Raw genomic sequence first — 26,972 nt, 5'->3', positions numbered from 1 at the left:
TTTTCACAGACATTTGCTAAAGGAAAGAAGAAAGGAAGAGAGGGAGAGGAAGGAACAACAGCAGCTTTCAAAACTCTTTTCCTCTGTGACACAATTTAGGCATTGAGGAGAATGCAGAGTGTGCAACACCTTTACTTATGAATTAGCCAGTTTTGTCTGGCTAGATTATGAAGGGCCAGAGGTACGGTCTTTGTCTTTTCCCACTTCCCCAGAGCATACCACTGTGCTCCCACACAGTAAGATCTGAGTAAAGATTAGCTGAAATAAGCCAAGGAAGGTGGGGAGGGAGATGTAAAATTTTAATCAGAGTTAAGAGAGTAAGGAACCCTGTAAATCTGGAGAGAACAATGCTAAATATATTTGTGTTTTACAAACAGCTCTAAGATTTCCTGAATTCGGAGCGACTGTTGCATAATTAGTATACAATACCTAACTGCAAAGAGAATGGTATCAACTAATGAATTGTCAACCTGGTAAAATGGTCTCAAGCCACACAGCACAACTTGTACATTTCAGAGTCCTTATCAATTTGCGTAAAGACTTGGGCTTTAGCCTTGCCAGATTTGAGCATCACTTGCAAAGATAACTGGAACATCACTTAAGAAAAATGTAAACTGTTGAATTTCAGAAAAGTGAGTTGTACCCATTCACAATTTGGTGAGGATGCCATCTGACCTGACAGTAGTGTACAGAGATTAAAGGGGAGGTTTTGGATTTTGTTCACACCTCCTAAATGTTAAGTGCATTCTGAGCAAGCACACTGCCTTACTCACCGTGGGACCCAAAGCAAAATCTTAGACTCAGCAAGGTTACATAACTATGGGTTTTTGAAATTCATGGAATTTCTTTAGTGGGTTTTAAAAATATTGAAAAGAGCATTCATGTATTGAGTTTCATTTTTGGAAGCCAAATGTAGATCAAGGAAAGTGGATGATCCCCTCCTATCTGCAGTGGTCACACATCATCAGGAGTGCTTCAGAAGTTCACTTAGAAACTAGGATAACAGCCAAGGTGGTGAGAGGTGTCAGCATCTTGTTATAGAAAGGACAGATGGAAGAGCTGTGGACACTTAGTTGAACTGTTATCTGAAAGAGTGATTAGATTTAATCTGTTGCTTTAGTGGGGAATGGCCATGCTTTTGTGTATATGTTGTGTGTGCATTGGAAGGGAGTGTATTTGAATAAGTCTTTATAGATACAGTTGTGCTGTCTGTTTTCGCTGGCTTTTGTTTATGGTAGTTTGACTTCTTGTGTGCTTTTGATATTTGACTGTGAACCCCATATTCCATGGAAATTTATCTGTAGGAACTATTTGAGGCCTAGGATTGAAGCTCTGTTCTTTCAGAGAAGATCTGCTTTTGCTTCTGCCAAGCACCTGGGGATACGTCAGCCCAAGTCCATTTTATACCTTGTCCTTACTCGTGGGATTTTCGGACCAAAGTAGTGTGTGAATTAGGATTGCAGAACTGCAGGAGGTCCAATCTGTTGTTACAGAATCTCATTGTGGACTTTTTCCCTCTTACAACTGTATCAAGATTTATGTGGTAAAAAGTTGTTATTGAATTGTAAAAATCAAAGCTTGTGATCATCAGGTTTGGCAAATACCCTTAGGAAAAAAAGCCAACTTCAGTGGGTACACATACATTCCTGGATTCCCACTTCCAGTTACTTTTTGGCCTTCTGAAATTTAACATTCTTGCTAGTTCTTAGATTTAAAAATATTTTTAAATAAATATTTCACATAGTCTGTTTACTTGTCTTTATTTATTTGTTTGAGACAGAGTCTCACTCTGCCGCCCAGGCTGGAGTGTAGTGGTGTGACCTCGGTTCACTGCAACCTCCCCTTCCTGAGTTCAAGCAATTCTCATGCCTCAGCCTCCCAAGTAGCTGGGATTACAGGTGCATGCCACTATGCTCTACTAAAAATTTTTGTATTTTTAGTAGAGATGGGGTTTCACCATGTTGGTTAGGCTGGTCTTGAACTCCTGACCTCAAGTGATCCACTCACCTTGGCCTCCAGAGGTGCTGGGATTACAGGCGTGAGCCATTGCACCCAGCCTACTTGTCTTTAATTGGTCAGTCAGGGTGCCAAAAACTGAATTCCATCTATTTAGTGTAGAGAACTCCTGGTACCTTGTAAGATAGGAATACTTTATTGTTGTCAGCTTAGTGACCATATTTTGGTGGGGTAGGGAATTGATATAGGAGAGAACCCTGTATTAGAAGGTTGATGTGTAAGTAACCTTTTGGGTCTCTTTCAATTATAAAAGTATATAGTTTTAGCTAAAGTAATCATTTTTTACTTCTCTTGGGAATTTACCATTTTGAACTAGACTAATATTATTCAGTGACATTTAAATCTGTTTCCTCTAAAAATAGAAGTTGTGAATATCTGTCAGTTATTAGAAAACACTGAATTTACACTAGAAGTCATCTTAATCCACAATGTGGCTTTGAAAGCACGTTCTTAATCTGAACATGTTGAACAAATTAGATTGGCACTTGAGCCCTCACTGCAATGTAAACACAAATGGAATATTTGTAGATGGTTGATGTTCTTTGACAGATGTTGCATTTTGGAAGCAGAAATCTGTTAAGATGCTCTAGGATTTAATTTTTTTCTGTCAAGGACTTAGTATAAAGCCCATTTTCCTCTCCTCCTTCTGTCTGACTTTGCCTCATCATTCAAAATCCACCTTGGTCATCTAGTTTTCTTTCTCATCGTGTCTCTCAGTGAAGGAACCATTAGATGAGACCTGCTGGTTTATGGACCTTTTTCTGTCTTCATCAGTCTGAGTTCTCTTGGCTTTGAGAAACAAAAAATTTAGATTGCTTGATAAAAAGTGTGTTTGAAAAACAGAGCAGTCAGCTTTCTGCTTACTAGGTTAGGAACTCTTATTCCAGCTCAATAATAACTGTTTTATCTGACTAAAAATAACTTCCCATTAAACATTAAGCAGCTTCCCATAGCACTGTCTCTAGACTCAAAGGCAAACACAGGAACTTACAAGTTTATATGTACTGTGCACCAGCAAATGCACATTTACAGGACTCCACACAGCACTAAGAATTATTACCTACCAATAAGAGAGAGCATTTTGAAAGCCCATGTTTCCTTGAAACATATACTATTATACAGATATGATAGAGGTACATATAGAGACTTCAAGATTTTTTTCTGTGCATTGCCAGCATTTTCTCTCTGTTTGTATGCTTGTCTGAATCACGGGTCTAGTAAAAGAGTAGAATCAGAAAGAACTTTTCCCTCTCAGTGTTATATAAATGATGGCTGGCCACTTGGTGAGCCCACTCCATTGACTGTCCCAGTCTATGGGTGGATTACCAAGTGAACCAGGCTCCTTAGATTAAGGTAGCAGCTCTTGACATTTTATAATACTTTCAGGACCCAGTTAAAGACTCTTAAAAACAACTAAGGACTCAGTAGCTTATGTATTTTAATTCATTTACAGTAGCTTATGTATTCATTTATAATAATGTATGTATTAATTCGTACCCAATAGCTTATGTATTCACTTACAAATAATAATGAGCACATTACATATTAGCATCAGAGCAATGATATCACATGTCATATAACATCTGGAAGATTTCACTGTATAATCATGAGAATGAGAGTGAAAAGGCAAATAACATCTTAGTATTATTATGAAAAGGTATTTGGCCTCTGAGACCTTCTGACAGGGTTTTGAGGGAACATATGGCTCAAAATTGAGACTTAGATAGATAGCTATCGCGGAAATAATCTTTCCACATATCAAGATAGCTGCTGGTTTTCCTGCAAGAAGAACTCTTGTTAAGTGAAGTTTGAAGGTCATAGTTTTAAAACAAAGCTGTATGTGTGCCCCATACAATATTACGAGAGCATGGAAGCTGGGTGGGGGAATGCAATTTTTATTGTCTTAGGACTTTGGCCATAAAAGCAGTTTATGAGCAAGAAAGCTTGCTAAGAGTCAGACATTACCCAATCCATGCCAAAGCTGCAGAACAGAATTGAATGAGTTTACTCAGCCCCCGCACACTGGAGGAAGTCTGGAAGGTGAGTGATAGGTGAATCCACTGGAGCCTGCCTAACCGCCCAAGTCTCAGTCTCGAAGCCTGACAGGCATCTGGAGGAGGTCAGGATACTCAAGCATAATCCTGACATCAAACGTAGAGATGTACTGTATGGGAAATTAGTTCTGTTTCAGATATCAGAAAAGCACGAACAGAAGGCTTATGTACTTCAGCTAGTAAAGCACAATGCTCTGAGAATATGCTTATGACACTTTGGAAGTCACAGTCAAGGAATCTAACCTGGATATTAAAACTTAAAGCTAAAATTAACTATATAAAAGCTATTAAATACATAACATACAAAAGTGGCCAAATTAATAGCATAGTTCAGGTCAATCCAATCAAAGTAGAGGAGATACAGTTAATTGTACTTCTGTTTCTGATAAGTGATTTAGAGTAGGAGTGGTCTCTTCGCCACACTTTTTTAATACTCTCAAATGATTTTCAGAAATAGTTTGTCCTCTGTACTACAAGTTGTGAATATCTTGTTGTGTCCAAAATTAATTTTAAAAAGTTAATTCCAATTCCCAGAAATCCTGAAAGCTAAAATAATGTTGACATTTTACATAGTCCCAGGTTTCAAGGCTAAATGTGTTGTAATACTAAATGCTTAGTTTTTCTGTTTCCTTAATGGCCTACCAGCCCATGAGATAGAAAATGATGTCTCTTACCATTTTATGCAGCTATATCCTGCTGGTTGTTTTGTAACTCCAAAGTTGTTAAGTAGCAGAAGAACTCATCATCCATTAATAATACTGCTGAATTATTCAGAGAAATCCTTAACCAGAATAAATGGTTATAGCCATCCAGTTTCTCCTCCTTTTCACTTTCCCATTTCTTTTTCCTGTGGGTAAATATCTCAGACTTTCAAGCCTAGGATCACTGTTAAAACATGCAGGGAAAGTTGAATATCCAGATAGTTTTTGTTGCTCCCTCAAAACCCTGTCAGAAGGTCTCAGAGGCCAAATACCTTTTCATAATAATACTAAGATGTTATTTGCCTTTTCATTCTCATTCTCATGATTATACAGTGAAATCTTCCAGATGTTATATGACATGTGATATCATTGCTCTGATGCTAATATGTAATCAGTGATTAGCTTGGAATTGGGGTACTTACTATAAGAAAGGAGATGTTTTATCGTTGGTGTTTGACTGTTTAATAAAACTATCTATAATCACCCAAGAAGTATTATAATTGCACTTTTTGCAAAAAGGTCTACCTTTTAATTTCTTTTTCCTAGGGCTGCTCGCAGAAGTCTTGAGGCAGGTGTTTGTATTCAGTATCTATAATAAGCTGCTTGCTTCTTTGTGTGGTTTTTGAGGAATGGCCATTTGCCCTCCTGGAAAATGTTGTCACATTCACCTCATCATCTTATTTAGAGATCTCTCTCACACTCACTCCTGGTCCTGAGGATCCTTCTCCACCCGCCTCCTCCCTTATACAGTTGCAGAACTTTTCCTGTGTGACCTCTGTCAGCACCTTTAATCCCTTTCCAGTCAATCCCCTGTTAACTCCAGAACATCAGAAATAGGAAATGATTAAATTGGGGTGGGCCAACTGATGGAAAATGTGTTGGGAGACTCTTCATTATAAGTGCTGCTGAATGACTAGACTTTTTAACCATATGCTTATAATGCCTCACTCACAGTGAATCAATTCATTATTCTTGATAACTCCAGAATGGTCCTATGAAGATATTACTTTGTCTGTGTTATTCCCCTATTTAAGACTTTTTGATGATACCTATTGCCTGTATGATATTGACATAACCACAGTTACGCCCTGTACTTTTTTACACATGCTGTTCCCTCGGCCCAGAATGCAGCTTCTGTTGATAGGGATTTTGGTCATTGTGTCAGAATCTCTTCTCTACGCCAGGTTTTGAACAGGCCCCTGTAAATGCCCTGGCTTTGTGTGACTGGCTGCCCAACAGTGCTTTGCCCACATTGAACAGAGCTTGATTACATGAACCAAGGTGAACTAATTAAATCCTTTGGATTTGCCATCCCTTTTTTTCCACAGCAGTCTGAGCTATCAACTGAAGAAAGTCCAGAAAAATTAGGAACCTCCCAGATACATCGTCGGAAAGTCATTTCCTTGAACAAACAGATTGTGCAAAAGACCAAACATCTTGAAGAGGTCAGTGTTTTCTTTTCATAAGTTTATTCAAGATCTTCATGGTAGATTGCTTAAAGGAGATTCCAGAATGGGGGTTGGCATACTGTGGTGCTTGGGCCAATCCAGTTGCCACCTGTTTTTGTAAATAAAGTTTTATTACAACATATGCACATCCATTTGTTTACATATTTTCTGTGGCTGCTTTCAGGCTACGGTGGCAGAGTTGAGTAGTTGCAGAAGACCATAAGACCTACAAAACCTAAAATATTTACTATCCAGCCCTTTGCAGAAAAAATTTGCTAACTTCTATCATAGGAAAAGATCACAGGGCAAGAATAAATAGCATTAGTTCACAAATGTTTACCGAGCACTACTGTATGCTAGGCACTGAATTAAGCTATTGGGATGAATGAAGACCAAGTTATGATCCTTGCTGTCAAGGATCTTAAGGTCTAATGAGAAGTCATCACACTCATCGTCATTTAATTACAGGTGTGTTAAGTGCTTGACGGAGAAGTCTAGGAAGCTGGGAGAATGACTGATAGGGAGACCTGACCTAGCCTAAGGTCACAGAGTTCTGAGACTGGAAAGATGAGTGGGCATTTCCAGGCAAGAAGTCTGTATGGGCTCTATGGACTTACAGAACAACATGAACAAAAACCAGAGGAGGAAGGGTCTTGGCCAGTCTGTTTTGTGGCCAGAGAGTCATGAATGAGACAGTTGGTTGGCAGTGTCTGATCAAGAGGACCATCCAGGCCATGTTAAGGACAACGGAAGCCATTGAAGGGTTTAAATAGGGGAGTGGCATGATCAGAATTGCATATTGTAAAGACCATTCTGTTTGCTGCAGGAGCATGAATTAACTGGACTTGGGTGAGAAGGAATTCAGGGAGAACAGGTAGGAGGCTGATGCAGTAGTCCAGACATGGACTGCTACTATTGATGGCAGGGAAAGGGAGGAAACTTGATCGTTTTTCAGAGAACTGTAGGAGATGGTGTTCTGTAATACCTGGTGATATGAGACTGTTTTGGAAAGACCTTCATATATTTGCCCTGAAAAGTAAACCTAAGAAGAAGCTAGGAAGTTTGACTCAGGAACAGTCATTGGACAATAAAAAGTTATGTGCTTCAGTTGTGTTAGCAATAGATTAGATTAGAAGAATACACGTAGTAGAAGATTAAGAGAATATGAGCTGGGCGCGGTGGCTCACGCCTGTAATCCCAGCACTTTGGAAGGCTGAGGAGGGGAAGTTCACCTGAGGTCGGAGTTCAAGACCAGCCTAACCAACGTGGAGAATACCTGTCTCTACTAAAAATACAAAATTAGCTGGGCATGGTGGTGCCTGCCTGTAATCCCAGCCACTCAGAAAGCTGAGGCAGGAGAATCACTTGAAACCGGGAGGTGAAGGTTGTGGTGAGCTGAGATCATGCCATTGCACTCCAGCCTGGACAACAAGAGTGAAACTCCATCTCAAAAAAAAAAAAAAAAAAAAATGAGTACAAGTTGCATTTTGAGCTTTTTTTATTCTTTCAAGTCCCACATATTTAAAAGATATTAACTTATCAAATGGTCCTGCTCAATCATTTCTTTGTTTGAATTTGTTCTATTAGAATTTGTTCTCCCATAGCTGAACAAACGATAGGTTGGTATTGCTAAATGCTCTGGATCAAAGAAGGATGAAAAGAGAGCCTACGATTTGGTTTCTGTTCAGTTATTTGTTTAGACATTTTAATGAGTTCTCAACTCAGACAGTATCATTTCTACTCCTGACCCCTGCTAGTGATAAGAATAGTTCAAAAAGAACTCATCACAGAATCAGAAGGAGTCAGGGATGAGGCTTCCTTATTATAGTGCATCTCTGAGGGAAGATAGTTGTGAGGTTATTGTGAACTCCAGGAGCCAGAGTATCCCAGCAGGAATGAATATTTGCTTCTACCTTCTGTCTAAACCTGGGGAGAAGCAATACTAAGCCTCAACACAAAGGGCAATCTTGACACATTCTTGGTCCAGCTGACAGGGCAATCCTCCCTGACTCTTGAGTCTGTTTTGCAGTTGGTTGAAAACACTTTTACCCAGAGCCTATTACTTTTCATGCATACTGCTTAACATATAGCAGGCTGTCATTAAAAGACAACAATCATTATTGCTATGTTTAATGTAATTAAAGATGATGACCAGCACATGCAATAACCCCTGGCCATGTAGCTATCCCAGCTGGGTGAGGAAAATGAGGTAGGGAGGGAAGAGACTTGCTCAGTTTGTGTTCCATGTTTTTGTGTGTGTGCAGATACACTAAACACATTTTCCTTTTGTTTCTGTCAGTTTTCAAATGTTTCAAGTGCTTTTTTTAAATTACAGGAATAAGCTCAATATAAATTAAATAGTATAGAAGTATATAAAGATAAGAATAAATAGAGCAAGCTACTATTTGTGTCTGCTGTGTTGCCTTTACAAACATGTATGCCCCTTCACCTGGGGAGAGTGAGTTGTATGGTTACAAAATTGAGTTTTTATTTTGTGTATTCTATCACAGACGTTTCTCTGTCAGTAACAGTAATGCCTAATAAGTGCTTTGTTATTGCTTACTAATTACTAAGTGCTTTGCAAAATTAACTCAGTTCACACAACATCCTTATAAAGGGGAGGTACTGTTATTATCCTCACTTTACAAATAAGGAAATATTATTCCATTCTCACCCTGCTAATAAAGACATACCTGAGACTGGGTAATTTATAAAGGAAAGATTTAATTGACTCACAGTTCTGCATGGGTGGGGAGACCTCAGGAAACTTACGATCAGGCAGAAGGGGAAGCAAACATGTCCTTCTTTACATGATGGCTGGAAGGAGAAGTACAAGCAGGGGAAATGCCAGATGCTTACAAAACCATCAGTTCTCATGAGAACTCACTGTCGCAAGAACACCATGGGGTAAACCGTCCCCATCATCCAATTATCTCCACCTGATTCCCGTGACATGTGGGGATTATGGGAAGTACAATTCAAGATGAGATTTGGGTGGGGACTCAGCCAAACTGTATCATGGTCCAATAAGGGAATATACTACAAAGGAATTAAAATGGAGTGAAGCTGGTAGGTAGCTAAGAAGAAACCTGAGAGTAATGAAAGAAAGAGAAATCCAGAGAGGTGGTGTTAACCAGCAGCTGAATTTTTAGGGTAAGTGTAGGGATTAGTGATGAAGAAGAAAAATAGAGGTAAGAGAATCCTGGAGGACTCCAGCAAGATAAAAACTAAGCTAAGCTGCTGGGACACTTCCTATGTAAGAAAAGATGGTCAGATGAAGAATTAAAGAGAGCTCTTGTTAGTTAAATTAATTAAAGAAAAGAGATGAGCCTTTTCTTCTTAGAAAGCTCTTACTTCCCTGCCAAGATCCATCTGAGGTAAGTCTTTGTCGCTGAAGGTTTCCTGAACCGCCTGGTGAGGGAACTGACTCTTTCCTTGGGCCTGGCTCTGCCCCATCTCTTCTCATATTTTGATCTCACAGTTACAATGTCATGTTCTTTTCTTTCTCCCATACACCTCATTTGAGCAGAGCATTGGGTAACTGTCAGATGAGTAGGTGGGTGCAGGGGTGAGAGGCTACACAAGAAGGTGGGTGAAGCAGGTGGGAAGATCCCGGGAACCTTTCCTAGAGCCTTGTCTTAGTCCATTTGGGCTGCTCTATCAAAATACCTTAGACATGATAATTTATAAACTACAGAAATTTGTTGCTTATAGTTGTGAAGGTTGGGAAGTCCAAGATCAAGGCACCAACAGATCTGGCGTCTGATGTCCATCGATGACACCTTGTTGCTGCTTCCTCACATGGTGGAAGGAGGCAAGGGAGCCCACTCAAGCCTCTTTTATTTTCATTTTTTTGAGACAGGTTCTCACTCCATCATCCAGGCTAGAGTCCAGTGGCATGATCATAACTCACTGCAGCCTCAACCTCCTGGGATGAAGCAATCCTTCTGCCTCAATCTCCCACATAGTCGGGACCACAGGAACACCACCATGCCTGACTAATTTCTTTTATTTTTTTGTTGAGACAGCAGAGTCTCACTTTGTTGCCCAGGCTGAGCCTCTTTTATAAGGGCACTCATCTCATTCACAAGGCTGGAGCCCTCATGACTTAATCATTTCCCAAAGATCCCACCTCTTGAAACTGTCATATTGGGTATTAGGTTCTAAGATACAAATTTGGGGCAGACACTAACATTCAGACCATAGAAAGCATCAACAGTTAAAATGCTGGGATTTCAAGAGACAACTAAACTTTTTCCCAAAGTACCCTCATCTACCAGTTACACAAACAGGTTAATAAAAGTTGTTGTTGCATAGATGGCTGTCTTCGAAAAGGGAGGCACCAGAAGCCACCTGCTTCTCTCTCCTTTATCACTTTGCTCTCGGCTTGAGTTGGCTTCTTGATAGGCCTTATTGGAATTATAACCATTTATCAGTCATGAAGACTAGTAACTAGATTGGAGTAATGTTTTCTGAAGGTGACATAATTCTTAATACGCTGCTTACAGGCCCAAGGATGGGGCATGTTACTTTGAAATAACCATTGAGATATAGGTCAAAATTTCTCATTGTTAACTTGAACCCAGTTAATAACTAGTTTGAAGGTGGTTTTCTGCCTCTTATCCTTTTTTTTTTCTTTTTTTTTATTATTATTGTTATACTTTAAGTTCTAGGGTACATGTGCATAACGTGCAGGTTTGTTACATATGTATACTTGTGCCATGTTGGTGTGCTGCACCCATCAACTCGTCATTTACATCAGGTATAACTCCCAATGCAATCCCTCCTCCCTCCCCCCTCCCCATAATAGGCCCCAGTGTGTGATGTTCCCCTTCCCGAGTCCAAGTGATCTCATTGTTCAATTCCCACCTATGAGTGAGAACATGTGGTGTTTGGTTTTCTGTTCTTGCGATAGTTTGCTGAGAATGATGGTTTCCAGCTGCATCCATGTCCCTACAAAGGACACAAACTCATCCTTTTTTATGGCTGCATGGTATTCCATGGTGTATATGTGCCACATTTTCTTAATCCAGTCTGTCACTGATGGACATTTGGGTTGATTCCAAGTCTTTGCTATTGTGAATAGTGCCACAATAAACATACGTGTGCATGTGTCTTTATAGCAGCATGATTTATAATCCTTTGGGTGTATACCCAGTAATGGGATGGCTGGGTCATATGGTACCTCTTATCCTTCTTAAAAGTGAAAATACACAATCCTTTTGAGCATTTAAAGGAATGTTTTCAAATTTCTAAAAGTTGATAGACATAAGGATGTATTGTTTTAGCAAGAGAAAGGGAATTGACTTTTTCAAGATGTGGGTTTACAGTTATGTAAGTTGGAACAGTAAAATAATTTATTTTCATTCTCTTAGTGTTGAAGTCCTGAATCCTATCTTTTATGTGTCATCATTTGCCAACCAGTCTTATGCTAGAATCTCAAGTGCTGAAATGCTGTTTGTATTCTGCAAACAGGCAAGTTGGTGAACTGCATTGATTGTAGCCCCACTGAAAAGTCAGAGGGACTTGAATTTGGATCTGGGCCTCATCAGTTATCAGCTATGGGACTTTAGTCAAATAACCCCTATGAGTATTTATTTCCTCGTCTGTAAAGTAAGAAAAATGTCTTTTTTCACTAATTATAAAGATTCAGTGTTATAATTTATGCAAAATTGGTAGTACATTGGCTGACATGTACTTGGTGCTAATTAATATGAGGTTTTTTTCTTGATTTGTTGTTGGCAACCCTTCTAAAATTTTCACATTTGCTCAGTTTAAATCTTTCTGAGCTTTCATTTTCTCATCTGTGAAATTGACATCGGTGTTGTCATGAGGATCAAATGAGAGCATATGTCTTTTATCTTTCATTTACAGCTGCGAGCAAGTCACACCAGCCTACAAGCCAGATATAATGAAGCCAAGAAAACACTGACGGAGGTGAGCAGATAGATTTTCCTTCTTCCGTGGGCCCTTATCAAGAATCGTTTTTGCCTGTAATCCCAGCACTTTGGGAGGCCGAGGCGGGCGGATCACGAGGTCAGGAGATCGAGACCATCCTGGCTAACACGGTGAAACCCCGTCTCTACTAAAAAATACAAAAAACTAGCCGGGCGACGTGGCGGGCGCCTGTAGTCCCAGCTACTCGGGAGGCTGAGGCAGGAGAATGGCCTAAACCCAGGAGGTGGAGCTTGCAGTGAGCTGAGATCCGGCCACAGCACTCCAGCCTGGGTGGCAGAGCGAGACTCCGTCTCAAAAAAAAAAAAAAAAGAATCGTTTTTGACCTGCACCAGTAATGGAATGCTGTGTTTCATCAGTCTGTGTATGGGAGACACAATCCTGTTCTCAGAGACGGCAGTCAGTTTGAGACATGGGACAGTTACGTGGTAGTGTGTACCCATGCCATCAGTTTGCCCACACTGCCACATTCTAGACCCTTAGTGGTCTTGGTGGGAGAGGTCTCTGTGGGCTGTGAGGGTCAGGAAAGGCTTCCTAGGAAGGCGAGCCTGTTAGGCTGGGTGGGGCACAGGGAAGAACTCAGAATGTCACTCACAGTAAATAGCCCCTGCCTCTCAAACAGCAGCTGATATAATAGCTCTAAGATCCTGAATTCCTTGAGAGTGAGATGTCTTTTTGAGAGATGAGAGAACCTCAGAGTGATATAATTGTTGTTCAGAATTTCCAGTAATCTCCTAGGCAGAATGGGGGAGGGGCTGCAGGAGGAGAAGGAGGACTGGGAGTGCGTTTGAACCCTGTGATTCAGTCTGTAGTCTAGGTTCCAAGTGTGCTACCTCACATCAGCATTGTTGCTGCTCACGTCCCACTTCTGATTGTTTACCTCTGCTGCCACCTCTATCATGAGCAGTGTGTAGATATTTCTGTCCCTTGGTTTCCACAGAGAACTATCCTCATCCAGACTTGAAAAGCTCTCTTCCTTCTGATTTTGGTGCTTGGACTATAGCTGTACTATGGAAGGACCTCGCTGCAAGGTCCCTACCTAGTACTTCCTGGACGATTTGGAAGCTAGGATCTTCAAAGATGTCTCTGAAACCAACCCAGTCTCCCTACTTTTCTAGAATTCACAGGATATTTACCAATTTAAAATTCTTATTTCTGTAGCAATATGTAGCACTTAATTTTCCACCTTGATGTAAACCTGACAAAGCTTTTCAATTCTGGTCTGGACTAACCTCTTCAGTTATTGTCAGAATGTTTCAAAAGGGCAGGCACATGAATGGCAATTAGAATAATTTTTTTCTCATTGTTCATAAAGATGCCTACCTTGCCTTTGGACAGATCAGCTTCCTTTACACTGCTGTGTGACTGCGTTCCTTATGGATTAGATGGCAAGCTCTGCGGGTTGGGAACCCTCTGTGATATTACTTTTAATGCTGCAGAGCCCCTGGCATGAAGTTTGCTAGTTCTTGGATCTGTCTTTGTATAACAATCTGGAAGAGATTAAAGGCAGAATATCTTGATATCAATTTTCTAAGACATTTATATGCCTTAGGATACCAACTGTCAGTGACTTACAAAGGGGCTTTTTATACTAAACACTAAATCAAGTATTTGTTGAGCCCTTTTCATGTTACAGAAAGGTGGAGGGTGTGATTTAAGTCAGTAATAAGACTGTCCTCGAATGAAAACAGCGGCCAACATTGCTCTGGGCCTATCATTCCTGCAGTAATCATTGTTTTTTGCAGATGGGAAAGCTAAGGCAGAGAGTTAAATAACTTGCCAAAGGCCATGCAGCGGAGTGTCAGGATTCAAATACAGGCAGCCTGGCATCAGAGCCCTCTTTGGTAGTTTACTGTCTAATAGGACAATCAGACTAATTCCCATCTGGAAAAATGGGAAAGCTGTATAAAACCTAGTACTGAGCAACTTCTGAAGAAGCTTGATTTGGTCAGCCTGTGAGTAAATAACGTCTTTCGCCTCTGGGCCTGGTTCTCCTTACCTATCAAGGTGAGTAGTGAACAGAGTGAGCGCTCTGAACCCTTTCACTCCAGGCTTCCCAGATTTTACCTTTTAGCAAAACCTGCCCTTCCAGGATAACCTGGTGGCACTGAAAAGCAGGGAGGACTTGTGTCTCTCCAGTGAGTCTGGGAACAGCAGAGCAGGGCACGGAAGGTCGCAGACAGCAGTGGTGCCTGACACCTGTGGGGGAGGCTGCATGACTGCTTCAGGAAGGCCAGGAGACTGGCTGTCCCCTCCGCTCTGTAATTTCAGCCATCACAATTCTAATTTCCTGTGTGTGAGGTTGATTGTTTTCATGCAGTATTCTTTTATGTCTAAGTACATTAATTGTATCTAATTTTGCTTGCTTTATAACCATTACTTAAGATCAGAATTGGCTTGTTGAATTGATACATCTTTTTTAAGGTTATGTCTGTCTGCAGCTGTTTGATGATCCTTGGTTGTATGCTCATCTTTAATTTTAAAATTTCGGATTACCACCTCTGCAGATCCATCCATTTTATGCAGCCCACTTCCTGTGTTTATTCTGGAAGGGATCTACCTACTGTTTGCTGGGGTCAGCGGGTAGTAACTGATGTTCTGGGTCAGGGAACTCCCCATTTCTGCTGGGTATCACCTACTATGCGGGACCCCGCCCTGCCTCTGAGACTTAAGCACTAGCTCTTGGGTTTAAGATAGTCAGGTTTCCTTGCCTAGCCTATGTGGCTATTCCTAATGCAGATCCCCAACACTGCACACCAGTCCTTCCTACATATGCTAACTCCACATAGCTTCCTCCTCAGGCCATTCCTGTCTGTTAACCATCTTTTTTGACCTGTGAGGTTAAACTCTTGTGTTCTAATGTAATAGTCCGGATGGTTGGGGGTCTTAGGGCAAGAAGGGGTGGCTGCGGCCGGGCGCTGTGGCTCACGCCTGTAATCCCAGCACTTTGGGAGGCTGAGGCAGGTGGATCACAAGGTCAGGAGATCGAGACCATCCTGGCTAACATGGTGAAACCCCATCTCTACTAAAAATACAAAGAATGAGCCGGGTGTGGTGGCGGGCGCCTGTAATCCCAGCTACTCAGGAGGCTGAGGCAGGAGAATGGCGTGAACCCGGGAGGCGGAGCTTGCAGTGAGACGAGATCGCACCACCGCACTGCAGCCTGGGTGACAGAACGAGACTCCATCTCAAAAATAAATAAATAAATAAAATAAAATAAAAAAGAAGGGGTGGCTACAAGTTGTGCTTAGTCTACTATTTTCAACTAGAACTCTTGGAACATTTTTTAAACTTCTTTTTTTTTAAATTTTTGAATAAGTAACACATTCACATGGTACAAAATTCAAAGAGTACAAAGGGTGTAGGTTTGGAGAAACAGTCGGTATTTTCTTCACCGAACAGTAGATACTAGAGATCATTGTAAAAGAGCTGCTTCATTTTTTAAAAAAATATTGGCTTAGTATTCTGTTGTATGATGTAATTACCTACTTTATGCATTAAAATCCGAGTTTAAGTTTCTTCTTTAAAAAATGTCATTATCTGCCTCACAAAAAGAAGGTGAAGTTGTTCACCTATACTACCAAGGCTCCAGCAACCATGTCTCCATTCTCTCCTGCAGCTGAAGACTTATAGTGAGAAACTGGACAAAGAGCAAGCAGCCCTCGAGAAGATAGAATCCAAAGCTGATCCAAGGTAAGAGGTTTCAGCATGCACTTATTTTTGCTTTGATGGAAGTAACTTTGCTGATACTTGTTGGCTGGATTTGTTTAAACACAGAACAAAGCAGCCAAAGGCTATTGGTCTGGCCGCTGCAGGTCAGATCATTTTACTGTTCATCCAGAAAGTGGTGACTATGTCATGCTGAGATGTGCTTGGGCTGCCCTGTGTTAGTCACCTTTCTCCCAATACCCCTTGTGTGCAGAAGCAGCATAGTGTTTTGTTTTTCTGTTTTTCAAAATGATCATACCTTCCTAGTACAAGAAAGGGCATGTGGTGAAAAATCTTCCTCCCTCTCCTGTCCCCAGCCACCTAATTCTCTTCCCTAGAGTTCACTGTTGTTACAAGTTTTTAAACAGCTCGTGCCTCCGTGGTAGAAAAGATGCAGTCTTTTCTGTCAAGACACAGCTGCTGTAGTTGTTTGTTCTTCCATGTAGAATGAATTGTCATTAGAGCATTAGAGGAGAGAAAGCACTTAACATTTGACCTTTTTAGCTTCAGACTGTTTGGGTGGTATAAAGTCTCCCAGGAGCTGGTTATTTGAATGAGACTGAAATCAAAAAGTTTCAGGCACAGAATGAGTAGTTCTTGTTTGATGAACGTTTTTACCAAAAAGTCCCCACATGTAATTTGACTCTATAATTATAAACCTTTGTTTCATGAAACGGAGCAAAGCAGTGTCATATTTGATATTTTTATTGTCAAATTTGTGCTTTTAATGACCTTAAGTAACTTGTTTTCCTTTTCAGAATGGATTTTAAAAATAGTTTTCAGTACTGTATATGCCCTGAATACAGTTGAATAATTGGTATCATTAAATATATCCGGTCCTATTGAAACTCATTAATGTTTCTACAGTTGACATTTGAATTCTGGAATCTGTAATGTTTTCTTGGATCCGGCATGATGGTCTTGGGTTTATAAATGAATAATAATGTCAGTTAAATGGAAGTCGTTATCATTTGTGCAGAATCCATGAGACACTCTTAGAGCTGAGAAAGGAAATTGAAGAGTCCTTTTTTAGCTGCGGACCTGCTTTTAGCTGTGATTCATAAAATCATAATGGCCTGCCATATGTCATTTTTTTGGTCTTTTCTCTTCAGTATCCTACAGAACCTGAGAGCACTTGTAGCCATGAATGAAAATCTGAAAAGTCAAGAACAGGAATTTAAAGCACATTGTCGAGTAAGTGTTGTTTGGTGTCAGCAAATAAACCAGGACTCTTACCAAATCTCTTGGTTTACCTCCATTGTCCTGTTGTGGCATCCTATCCAGTGCAGTTTAAAAAGCAGATTCATCAAAAAAAAAAAAAAAAAAAAAGCAGATTCATTCAGCAGTTGTCAGTTGTATAAGCCAAGTAGAGCACCATGGTTGGTACCCTACAACGACACCAGAAGTAAGTTAGATTAGTAACTTTGTGCCAAACCCCAAAACAAACAATGCCACCTAACTTTGGTATTTGAAAGAAAAGTTGTATGAAATTTTTGAAAAAATGTATTTTGTTGACAGATGGTCTTTGTGAAAAGAGTAACATCATACAAAACCAGGGCTGTCCTGAAAACCTGGGATGTCTATGTCCTATGTATAAGTCCTGGCTGCCACCATCTGGAAATCTGTAGTCTGGTCATGGGAGTGATGCGTGCTCAGGTGACTCTAGTGTGAGATAGGAAATGAGGCCCGGCAAGTTCTGTGTGAGCTCCAGGGGAGGAAACGACACTTCAGCACAGGAGCCATCAAAAAGCTAGATCTTACTTAAGGGCCAGGGAGGACGGCAAGTGGAAGAGGTACTTGATGAGGCAGAGCACCAGGCTGGAAGATGGACAGGTGAATAAGGTTAAGGCCTGCTGGAGAGAGGAAACAGTCAAGACTAATTGGAACTAGGCTCTAGATCACTTGTTCATTTCAATGCCCAGTGATTACTACACACTCACCAGCCCTTCAGAAAGAAAGGCCTCTTTTGATGGAGGAAGAGCTGCCTGTAGCCTCCTGAAAAGAACTTTCCCAGGCTGATAACTGGAGATCAGGGAAGCTACCCCATTAGCTTTTCGTCATAGAATAAACTCATGAAATGTGAAAATAAGACTTGTGGACCAAATAGTTGAATCATTGCATCTAGTTACTGGCTTGTCTGAATTTTGTAAATTTTCATGTCACTTTTAAAGGAGGAGATGACACGGCTACAGCAAGAAATTGAAAACCTGAAAGCTGAGAGAGCACCACGTGGAGATGAAAAGGTAAAGGCTCTGAATTAGTCCTTGAGACTGTCAGGTGTTATGACGACTTACACAGGGAAAAGAGAGTTCTAGAGGACCAACGAGCAGACAGCTGGTGCTAACTCATCCTGTAAATACACATTTCTCAACTGTTTTCCTTCTGTGACCTTCTTAGATTTGCATCCATCTCTTCTCTCTTTCCTCTGGGAGTAAAAGGCAGCAGAGGGTGTGGAAGGCAGCAACCCAGACATGAATTACCAGATTACACTTCTGGCCTCCCTCTGTTTAGGGAGATGTTTCTGGGAAAAGTCTGAGCTCTATTTCCTGCTCACCCATTCTTTAAATTTTCTGCCAGTTTACTCATTTCACCTTCCTCCTTTCCTGCTCAAGGATAATGCCCCACTCCCAAAAGGCAGCAACAAACATGAAGCAGGAGAGAGCAGTGTTGGATTTCACGGAAGAGCCCTAAGCTTGCAGGAGCAGTCCAGGTTTGTGAAACACACCTGCACAGCTGGTTCTTGGAACAGAGGACTTGATCTTCCAAGGAGCTCACATGAATATTCATTAAACCTTAAATTTTAAGAAACAGGGAACTTGAAGCTTAGGGAGGACAAGAGTGTCCAGCCACCCAGCGCCAGACCACATGCCCTGTTGCCTGGCCCAGCACTCTGCACTGGACTGTGGCCATGGCTGTACAGGACACCGCCATGCCCAGCGGGGAGACGAAGGTCTTGCAGGGCCCTTTTCACTCTCCTGCGTGGTTGCATTATTTCATCCGAGCCATACAACTCTTCACATCTGTGAGGGGACCGGCGTGGGTGCATAGGAGAGCCTAGGAGGCAGTGGTATCCCAGGCTCATCGTCACACAGCCCACCTCTCCTGTTGTTTCTAAAACTTTAAACCTTTAAAGCTCAAATCATCAGCTTGAGTTTTGAGCCTCTGCGTTTGCACGAATTAGACTCTTAAGATCTCATTTCTCTTCTCAGCACATCTTGTTAGCGAGATTCTTACATTCAAAAAGAGCTGTACAGTTTACCGTGTTAGTGTGTAACTGACAGACACCTAAGGACAATTTAAAATCTGGGGCTCATCTAAGGGCAGTGCCCTTTCTGCTCTCTTCAGACATGCTTGGGGGACATCAACGCATTTCTCAGCTGCACCCTTATGCCCCTTCCTACATCTGGATCCTTGGCTTCTGTCCTAGTCCCAAATGCTCAGGAGAGGTGTTTATTATGTTTTCATTGTTTCAGACCCTCTCCGGTGGAGAGCCGCCTGGTACCTTGACCTCTGCAATGACTCATGACGTAAGTACCTGCCTGCTCGGGATTGGCATTGTCTCCTGAGGGCAGGCGGCCAGCTTTCCACTGTCCTGGGATGGCTTCTCATGCCTACTTTAATGTGCTCTACGGCAGACTCTGCATCTAGGCTTTCCAGGGCATTGTCCTGTTTGATACAGCTGGCCCTCAGATGGAGGCAGGGTCTCCCCAGCAGTGGCCCTGAAGGTGACCCTTCTGGTGGGTTTTCTCCCAGTCCTGTGTACAAGCATCTTGTTTTCATGCTGGCACCTCAGCTGGGAAGGGGAGAGGCCTGCGTTGGCTGCATATGCTGGTCACCACTTGGGCTCTGAGGGGTTGGGTGGCACAGAGGGGAAAACCTTCTCTCTCTGTTGTACTATATACCAGACTCAGCAAACTGTTTCTGTAAAGGTCCACATAGTAACTCTTTTCGGCTCTGTGAGCCAGCTCTGCTATAGTGACCATAGTTGATCTGTAAATGAATGGACATGGCTGTGTTCCAATAAAACTTTGTTTACAAAAATGGGCCACAAGGCATATTTGGCCCAAAGGTTGTAGGATTTAGCTCACAGACTGTAGTTTGCCACCCTCTTCTGAGTTAAACCAATGCTACCCGCATTCCAAAACCCTCCAAAAGAAAGAGATAGGAAAGGAAGTGGAGGAAAGGAAAAGCATGAAAACTGTAAGCATTTGTCTTCTGTAAGGGTTCCTCTTCCCTTTGTACCCTCATAATCTCCCAGGAGAATGAGCTTCAGCACTCTTCCAGTGAAGTCTGTTGGATTTTGCCTACAGCTGAGTCCCTTGGGTGGGTGGGTGGGGGTGTGTGTGTATGTGTGTGTTTATATTCCCTATGCTGAGGAAGGAGGGGCTCCTTTGACCCCTTTTGTAACTTCCTCTGAGACGACAAACCAGCCATGTCTCTTACCTTGCTGGTTTCAATGAGGGACTAGTTTCTTTCTATTTTCTATATCAATGCTGTCCAAGATAATTTTTCGCAGTGATGGAAATGTTCTGTTCTGCACTGTCCAGTGTGGCTAGTGGCTATCACATTGGGTGACACAGCTCTAAGTAGAAATATAGAAAACTGACATCATCTCCAAACACAGGCATAGAACAACACATTCTTTAACTAATGGTTTGTCTCTACATCATCATCGGTTTTTGCAGGGGAAGGGCATATACGTTTGGAGGTTACTTCACTTAAGAATACTGGATTTGTCTTGGGTCCCAGAAGGAAGAGTTGTTATAACATGATATGAGAGGGTATCAAGAGTCTCATATGAGATAGGACCCAGACAGTAAATTTGGGCATTTAAGAAGAGAAATTTAAGGCCTCGGGATGGGGGAGATATGATAAAAACATATTCAACTTTTAAAGACTCCATTAAAGAGTTAAAGTTTTCTATTCCCAGATAATTACAGCCTTTTCCAATTTTTAGGACGACCTAGACAGGCGGTATAATATGGAGAAAGAGAAACTTTACAAGATACGTTTACTACAGGTAAGTAAAAGAAGGCCAAAAATATGCATAAATTCTTCTAACTAGGTTTAGATGTCCTATGACATAACTAGAAAGTCTCAATGTCTAAGAATTAGAAAAGATGAGTAATGAGGCTGCTGTTCACCAGTCTTCTTACTATCTGGAGTGTAACTCAGTGATTTAAGATGTTGGTATTAACATCTCACCTTGGTATGTTACTTTCATAACCACTCCTTTGAGTTAATCCTTACCCCAGGTGGAGAGTGGATATTACATCCCATTTTCTTTATGAAGAAATTGGCTTTCCCACAGTCAAGCAGTTGGTAGGTGCCAGAGTCCGGATTCCAGTTCCCCAGTACTCGTCAAGTACTAAACAAGAATTGTGCTACTGTTCCTCTGAAATTAAGTGCCATTTCAGCTGGGTTTTGTTGTTGTTGTTGTTGTTTGTTTGGATAACCAGTGGTTTGTGAGAGTGACATCAAATATGGGGGAGATAGGTTTCAAAATTAGCTCTAAAGTTTAATTCATACAGAGTGAAAATTACATTTAAAATCCCCTACGTTGCTGGGATCTGGCTCATGGAAGCTCAAAAGCCAGAAGTTCTTTCTGTCACACTTTGGTTCAAGCCAACCTTCTGTTCTCTGGGAGGGAAAGGCCGAGCTCTGGTAGGAATGGCCAAAGGGCTGCAGAGACTAGTGAGATCCCCTTTCCCAGCTCTCTGGCACCTACTTACTTTGCTGAGCTGAGAGATGGCTATAAATTTGGGTGAGTCAAATTTGTCCTTGTTACAGTCCCTAGTAATCTTTAAAGAGGCATAGAATTAAATAAAAGCGGGACAGTACAGCTGCATATTTGGAAACTTTTTGACTGAGTGCTTTGTATGTATTCAGCATTGCATCAGGTCCCAGAACTAATAGGATGCCCCATCTCCTGGAAATGCTGGCTATTTGAGAACCAAGACATGTCTATATATACATCAAGTTCAAGGGAGTTTATGTGCAAATTGCTTATTAAGGGCAGCTTCAGACTGGCCAGAAGAAACCTTCAGTAAAGCCAGTAGCTTGCTGAGGGCAAGGGCCTGAGTTAGGCAGTGGCTGTAGAATGCATGGAAATGAACTGATGGGACAGATTGCAGGGCTGTAGCTAATGGAACTTAGTATCAATTGAGATAAAAAGAGGAGTCAAGGATGATGCTGGAATTTCTAACACAAGGGTGGATAATATTTGTGTTATTCATAGAGAAGAAGCATAAAAGAGAAGGAATGGACTAGGGTTAAGGGTGAGAGGAGGAGTATAAATAGGAGTGTTAATGAGATCTGTTTGGGGCTTTTCAAAGTTGGGGTACTCAACCACATTGAAATGTCCAAGGAGTACTTGGTTGTCAGATCTGACTCCCAGAATAGTGTGGGCTGGAGATTTGGGTATCTGCAATGTTGATGAGGACCGGGGCTGTGGAATGTGGAAGAGGCCCTGAGACTGCACCCTGGTGAGCGCATGTGAGGACAGGCAGAGCAAAAGGAGGGATCTCCAGTGAGGATGCGCCTGAGCAGCCAGAAGGGAAAACAAGTGCATGAAGCTCATGGGAGCCGAGCAGAGAGCTCAGCTGAGAGGTGGGGAAGTGCCACTAGAAATCAAGAAGGCTAGGAGCTGAGAATTGTCCATTAGGTGTGTCCCTGAGAAGGTGTGCAGTGACTTTGGCAAAAGCAGTTCAGTGGGGCACTGGGGAGAGCCCAGTCGCAGTCGGTTGAAGGTAGACAGAGGCTCCCATATGCGTGGCTCTCAGTACATTTCTCTTCCCTATAAAAGGGAAGAGAGAGACTGGTAGCTGAAAGGTGATGGCGATTAAAGAAGGGCTTTTTAAGAAGTGAGGATGTAGGAATGTATTTAATGCTGATGAGAAGGGTCAGTAGCTAGAGAAAAGTTACAGATGTAGTAAAAGACTGAAGAGTTGTGTCTTAAGACTCCTGAAAGAAAACCAGGAGTGAGCGCCTGAGCACCCATGGGGAGCATAGCCTTGGCCTAAGGGAGAAATACATCCTTCCCTCTCCCTAGAGCTGCAGAGACCCAGTTTTGGATTAGGTCGCCAGACATGAATATGAGTTTCCCACCAGGAGTCTCCTATTTACCAGTGAATTAGAGATTCACATCTGCTGCTGCAGGTGAAGCAGGCAGGAGAGTGGGAGGATGTGGTGGACAGAGGGATGCAGGCACAGAAGAAAGGCAGCACTCAGAGCCTACTTGGTCCAGAGTCTACACATGTTCAGTGGGAGCCATGCACAAATGAGTGGCTTGTTCCCCGTGCAGCTGCCCTTGCACCATGCTACACCACACAGCAGTGCCATGCCTCCCAGACCCAGTCAGTAGGGCAGTTTCCTGAGTCCGTGGAAGGGAGAAAATGCTGGAAAGTATTTGAGGAGTAGGTTGTAGGAGCTTTTCAACCAGGATGAGGAATTTGGGTTGTATCTGGAGGCAGCAAGGTGGCATAGCTTCCCATCATCTGAAGCATTCCTGTTGTTGCCTGTCCCCACCTGGCAGTGGTGGAGCTGGCTACTCTAGACTCCTTGGGGGCCTGGTGGGCTAGCTGCAGGCTCTGTCCGTGGAAGCCTTTTCCATTCAGTGTCTTCCCTCCTGGTCCATTTATTTGGTGCCTTCTGTGGTTCAGTTCACAGTCACCTCCTCCCACACCTAGGAAAGTGGGAAAGTCAATCCGAATCTAAGATGGGGACCTTTATGCCGATGGCAGAAGTTTGTGCCTACATTGTAGGGCTTGTGGTTGGGCTCAGGTCGGGGTGCAGGCAGTATTTTGGCTCCCTAGAGAACATGTAAGGCCTTTTACCAAATAGTACTGTCTCTGCTTCCCTTTTGCATTTAGGCTCGAAGAAATCGAGAAATAGCAATTTTGCACCGCAAGATTGATGAAGTCCCTAGCCGTGCCGAGCTGATACAGTATCAGAAGAGATTTATTGAACTCTACCGCCAGAGTAGGTGTATCGACCACAGACAAGCTCTCCAGGCTGGGGAGGGACAGGCGAGGGGTCTGTTCCACTTTAGCATGGGGGAGCATGCACCAGAGCACAGTCCACAAAGGCCACCACCAGAAAGCTCTGTTTCATCAACAGGCCTACTTGGCAGTCCCGGGAGCAGCACTGTGGTGCTCTCACTGCCCTCTCCATGGACAGATGGTTGAACCAGTTGAGCTCTTAGAATAAAGCTTCAAAGCAGCCCTCATCCTCGTCAGCCACATAGCCTTCCCCTGAGCTCCTGCACCACTTTCCAACTTCACACGGAACATCGTGACCCTGGTGTCTAGAGATCAGCCCTCACTCGTTGTTCTCTACAGACTTTCTTGCTGATGTGGTCCTTAACCCTTAACAGCATCCTATTCACCCAGTAACCCAGGACCGTGTCCCCTCAGCCTGAATAAGAGACCATGTCTCATCAGGCTCAGAATGGCCCTCAAGGCTACCATTGCCTTTCTCTTCCTAACACTCCTGCCACATCTGCTCTTGCATCATATCTCAGCTAAATGACCATTAGCTGCAGTGCCTGCAAGTTCCCTAGCCACACATCTGATTCTGTCACTTCTCTCTCTGCTAACAAATCTTCAGGAACTCCTCAGGCCTTACTGAACAAAGCCTCTTTCCTTACCATGTCTGGGTTCCTCCCCAGTCTGAGTGGCCTGCCTGGAGGCCCCTTTCCTGATCTGAACACTCACTCTGGCCTTGCCAGGCCACACACTGCCTCTGAGCAAACCATAAGCTTTGACATCTTAGCCTTGACTCCTCCTGTTCCTGGTGCCTGGATCCCTTCTCTTCTGTCAGGCTAAATTTTTCAATACCCAACTCAGATCCTGTAAACCTATTCTAGGGCCCTCACCCCAGGCAAGAACTGATCACCTCTTCTCCATGCTCCTACTCTTGTATGTCCCCATGATACCTCAAACTCAACAGGTACAAAACTGAATTCAGCCCCCCCACCCCATATTCCTCTTAGGCACACTGGACCCGTCTTACTTCTCTGACTCAAGCTGCTTGCCAATTCTGTCTGTTTCTTCTGGACTGCTGCTGTAGCCACCTTCCTTTGCTGCCCAGAGTCTAATTAGATCTTTTTCAACATATATTTTATCATTCTACTCTAAAAGCTTTAATACTTAATAGCTCCCTGCAACTTCTTGGGTAATCTTCAGAATCCTAAATACACTGTACTAAGTCCTGCATCATCTTGGCCCACTTCACCTAGCTTCACCCCTTTTGCACATCTGCATCTTGGCCTGGGAGCTGGTACCGGAGTCCAGAGTGCCATTATCCTACAGTTCCCACCTGGTATTTCAAAATCCACCTAAGATTTTGCCTTGAGGCCTTGGTCTTTCTGGCATCCTTCCTGGTAGAGCACTGGCTCTATTGGAGGAGTTCAGAACATGCTTCCTTCACGGGCCTGGCCCCACCAGGCTGGGGTTTCATCCAGTCCTCACACTGGACTCAGATGATCAGAGGCGGGGATCAGCAGTGACAGTTTTCAGCAGAAAGTAGTTTCTGCTTTAAGTTAAATCTTTCCCTTTACTTTTCTACTCCTACTTGTTTCAAAGTTTTTAGTAATAATAATACCTGCATCTATTTATTTCACAGAACAAATTTCACATAGGTTAAAATCATCTGATAAAGACATGTTTACACTAAGGACATTTTCAAGCAGTTACATCAAAATACTTGTATCATGTATTATTATCAAATATCTACAACCCCCACCTAGTTCTTTAGCTGGATGAGGTAAGGGTGGCTGGTTCATTTGTGGGAGTAATTTTCAACTTTGGGTACTCACTGTCACCACCCGGGTCCCACCTTCAGACGTTCTCCTTTCATTGGTCCTGAGACTTGTTAAAAGCTTCCCAGGAGATTCTGTTTGTGCACTGTGGGGTTTCTGCAGAGTGAGCTCCCAGGCCTGACAAAGCTGTCCTGGCAGTGCATACATGGGGGAGAGGGGCAGGTAGGGTGTTCTGATACCTGTTCTTACTCATGTGCTGATTGCTTTACCTTTACAGTTTCAGCAGTGCACAAAGAAACCAAGCAGTTCTTCACTTTATATAATACCCTGGACGATAAAAAGGTTTATTTGGAAAAAGAGGTAAGAACATTTATGAAAAGAAAATGGCTAAGCAGCTAACAGTGCAGTTGACTCCAGGAAGTCAAGTGAACTTGATGTCTGGAACAGATATGTTCAGCATTAGCAGAAAGAGTGCCTATTTTATATGCTAAGTGCTGGCATACCCAGTCAGAAAGTACAAGATTCCTTGGGAGCCCAGACTGTCTGCTGTGAAGTGAGACTGGTGGACAGCCATTCTAGAGTGCTGTGGGGGAAATGCCATTGTTAAAAGGAACACAATGGAAACTCTGGAGTTGGTGAAACTAGTTTGAGTTTTAAAGGAAGGGAGGAACCAGCTGAATGGGGGTGGTGGGCTTGTTATAGTTTACAGGGAGAAAATACCTGTTTAATAATCAGTGGCCGACATAGGCGTGAACTAAAAGGTTTGTAAAATTGAAAGCAGGGTGAAAGGGTCACTGTCACTTCCTTCATCTTTCTAATGCTTAAAAACTCAGGTTAAATTAATGGCTCAGGGCTTTCCCAAGTTGATGGCAAACGGTTCGGGCACAGTATGCAGATATGTCTTAATTTAAAAAAGAACAGTCCTGGTCTTCACCATGGCAGCAGGTGTCCTGAAGAGAACACGGGCTTTGGCGTCAGTCAGGTTTGGGTTTATTTGGGTTTTAGTATGGCCTCATTTTTCTCACCTGTAAAATGGGGATGACACCTAATTACATTGATGATGATTATAATGAGGACAGAATGAGAAAATGTAAAGTTCCGTACACATGATGGATTCTCAGTACATACTTGTTCCTACCCTCCCCCTCACCTTGAGGTTGACAGAATGTGTTTTCATTTTATCGCCTTGTAGCCTACACTAATTACTTTAATAAGGATAATATTACAAATGTATCTTTTACCTGAACCCAAATTGAAGCATCTGTAATTACTGTCACCTTTACTGCCTGCTGTCAGACAAACCAGGTAGATCTCTGTCATCCTAGAGGGC

At 42.4% G+C, this 26,972-nt stretch overlaps 1 protein-coding gene across 4 annotated transcripts in view; it reads left to right on the top strand.

The window, feature by feature from the left end:
• CCDC93 (coiled-coil domain containing 93) overlaps positions 1-26,972 on the top strand; it is a 94,157-nt gene that overhangs the window by 50,419 nt on the left and 16,766 nt on the right. For 3 of the 4 annotated variants that reach the window (XM_033231727.1, XM_033231724.1, XM_033231728.1), the window contains 9 exons: positions 6,100-6,216; positions 12,094-12,156; positions 15,794-15,867; positions 16,995-17,076; positions 18,054-18,125; positions 19,356-19,409; positions 20,840-20,902; positions 23,754-23,862; positions 25,920-26,002. In XM_033231727.1, the coding sequence (XP_033087618.1) occupies positions 6,100-6,216; positions 12,094-12,156; positions 15,794-15,867; positions 16,995-17,076; positions 18,054-18,125; positions 19,356-19,409; positions 20,840-20,902; positions 23,754-23,862; positions 25,920-26,002 (717 nt within the window). The remainder of the gene's footprint in view (positions 1-6,099; positions 6,217-12,093; positions 12,157-15,793; positions 15,868-16,994; positions 17,077-18,053; positions 18,126-19,355; positions 19,410-20,839; positions 20,903-23,753; positions 23,863-25,919; positions 26,003-26,972) is intronic. The other variant, XM_033231725.1, reaches the window with a different exon arrangement.

This window comes from Trachypithecus francoisi, unplaced genomic scaffold (genome assembly GCF_009764315.1).
Source record: "Trachypithecus francoisi isolate TF-2019V2 unplaced genomic scaffold, Tfra_2.0 Lachesis_group13, whole genome shotgun sequence".
Classification (NCBI taxonomy): domain Eukaryota; kingdom Metazoa; phylum Chordata; class Mammalia; order Primates; family Cercopithecidae; genus Trachypithecus; species Trachypithecus francoisi.
The sequence above is the reverse complement of the archived record's forward strand: the minus strand, read 5'-3'. Positions and strand labels throughout refer to the sequence as shown.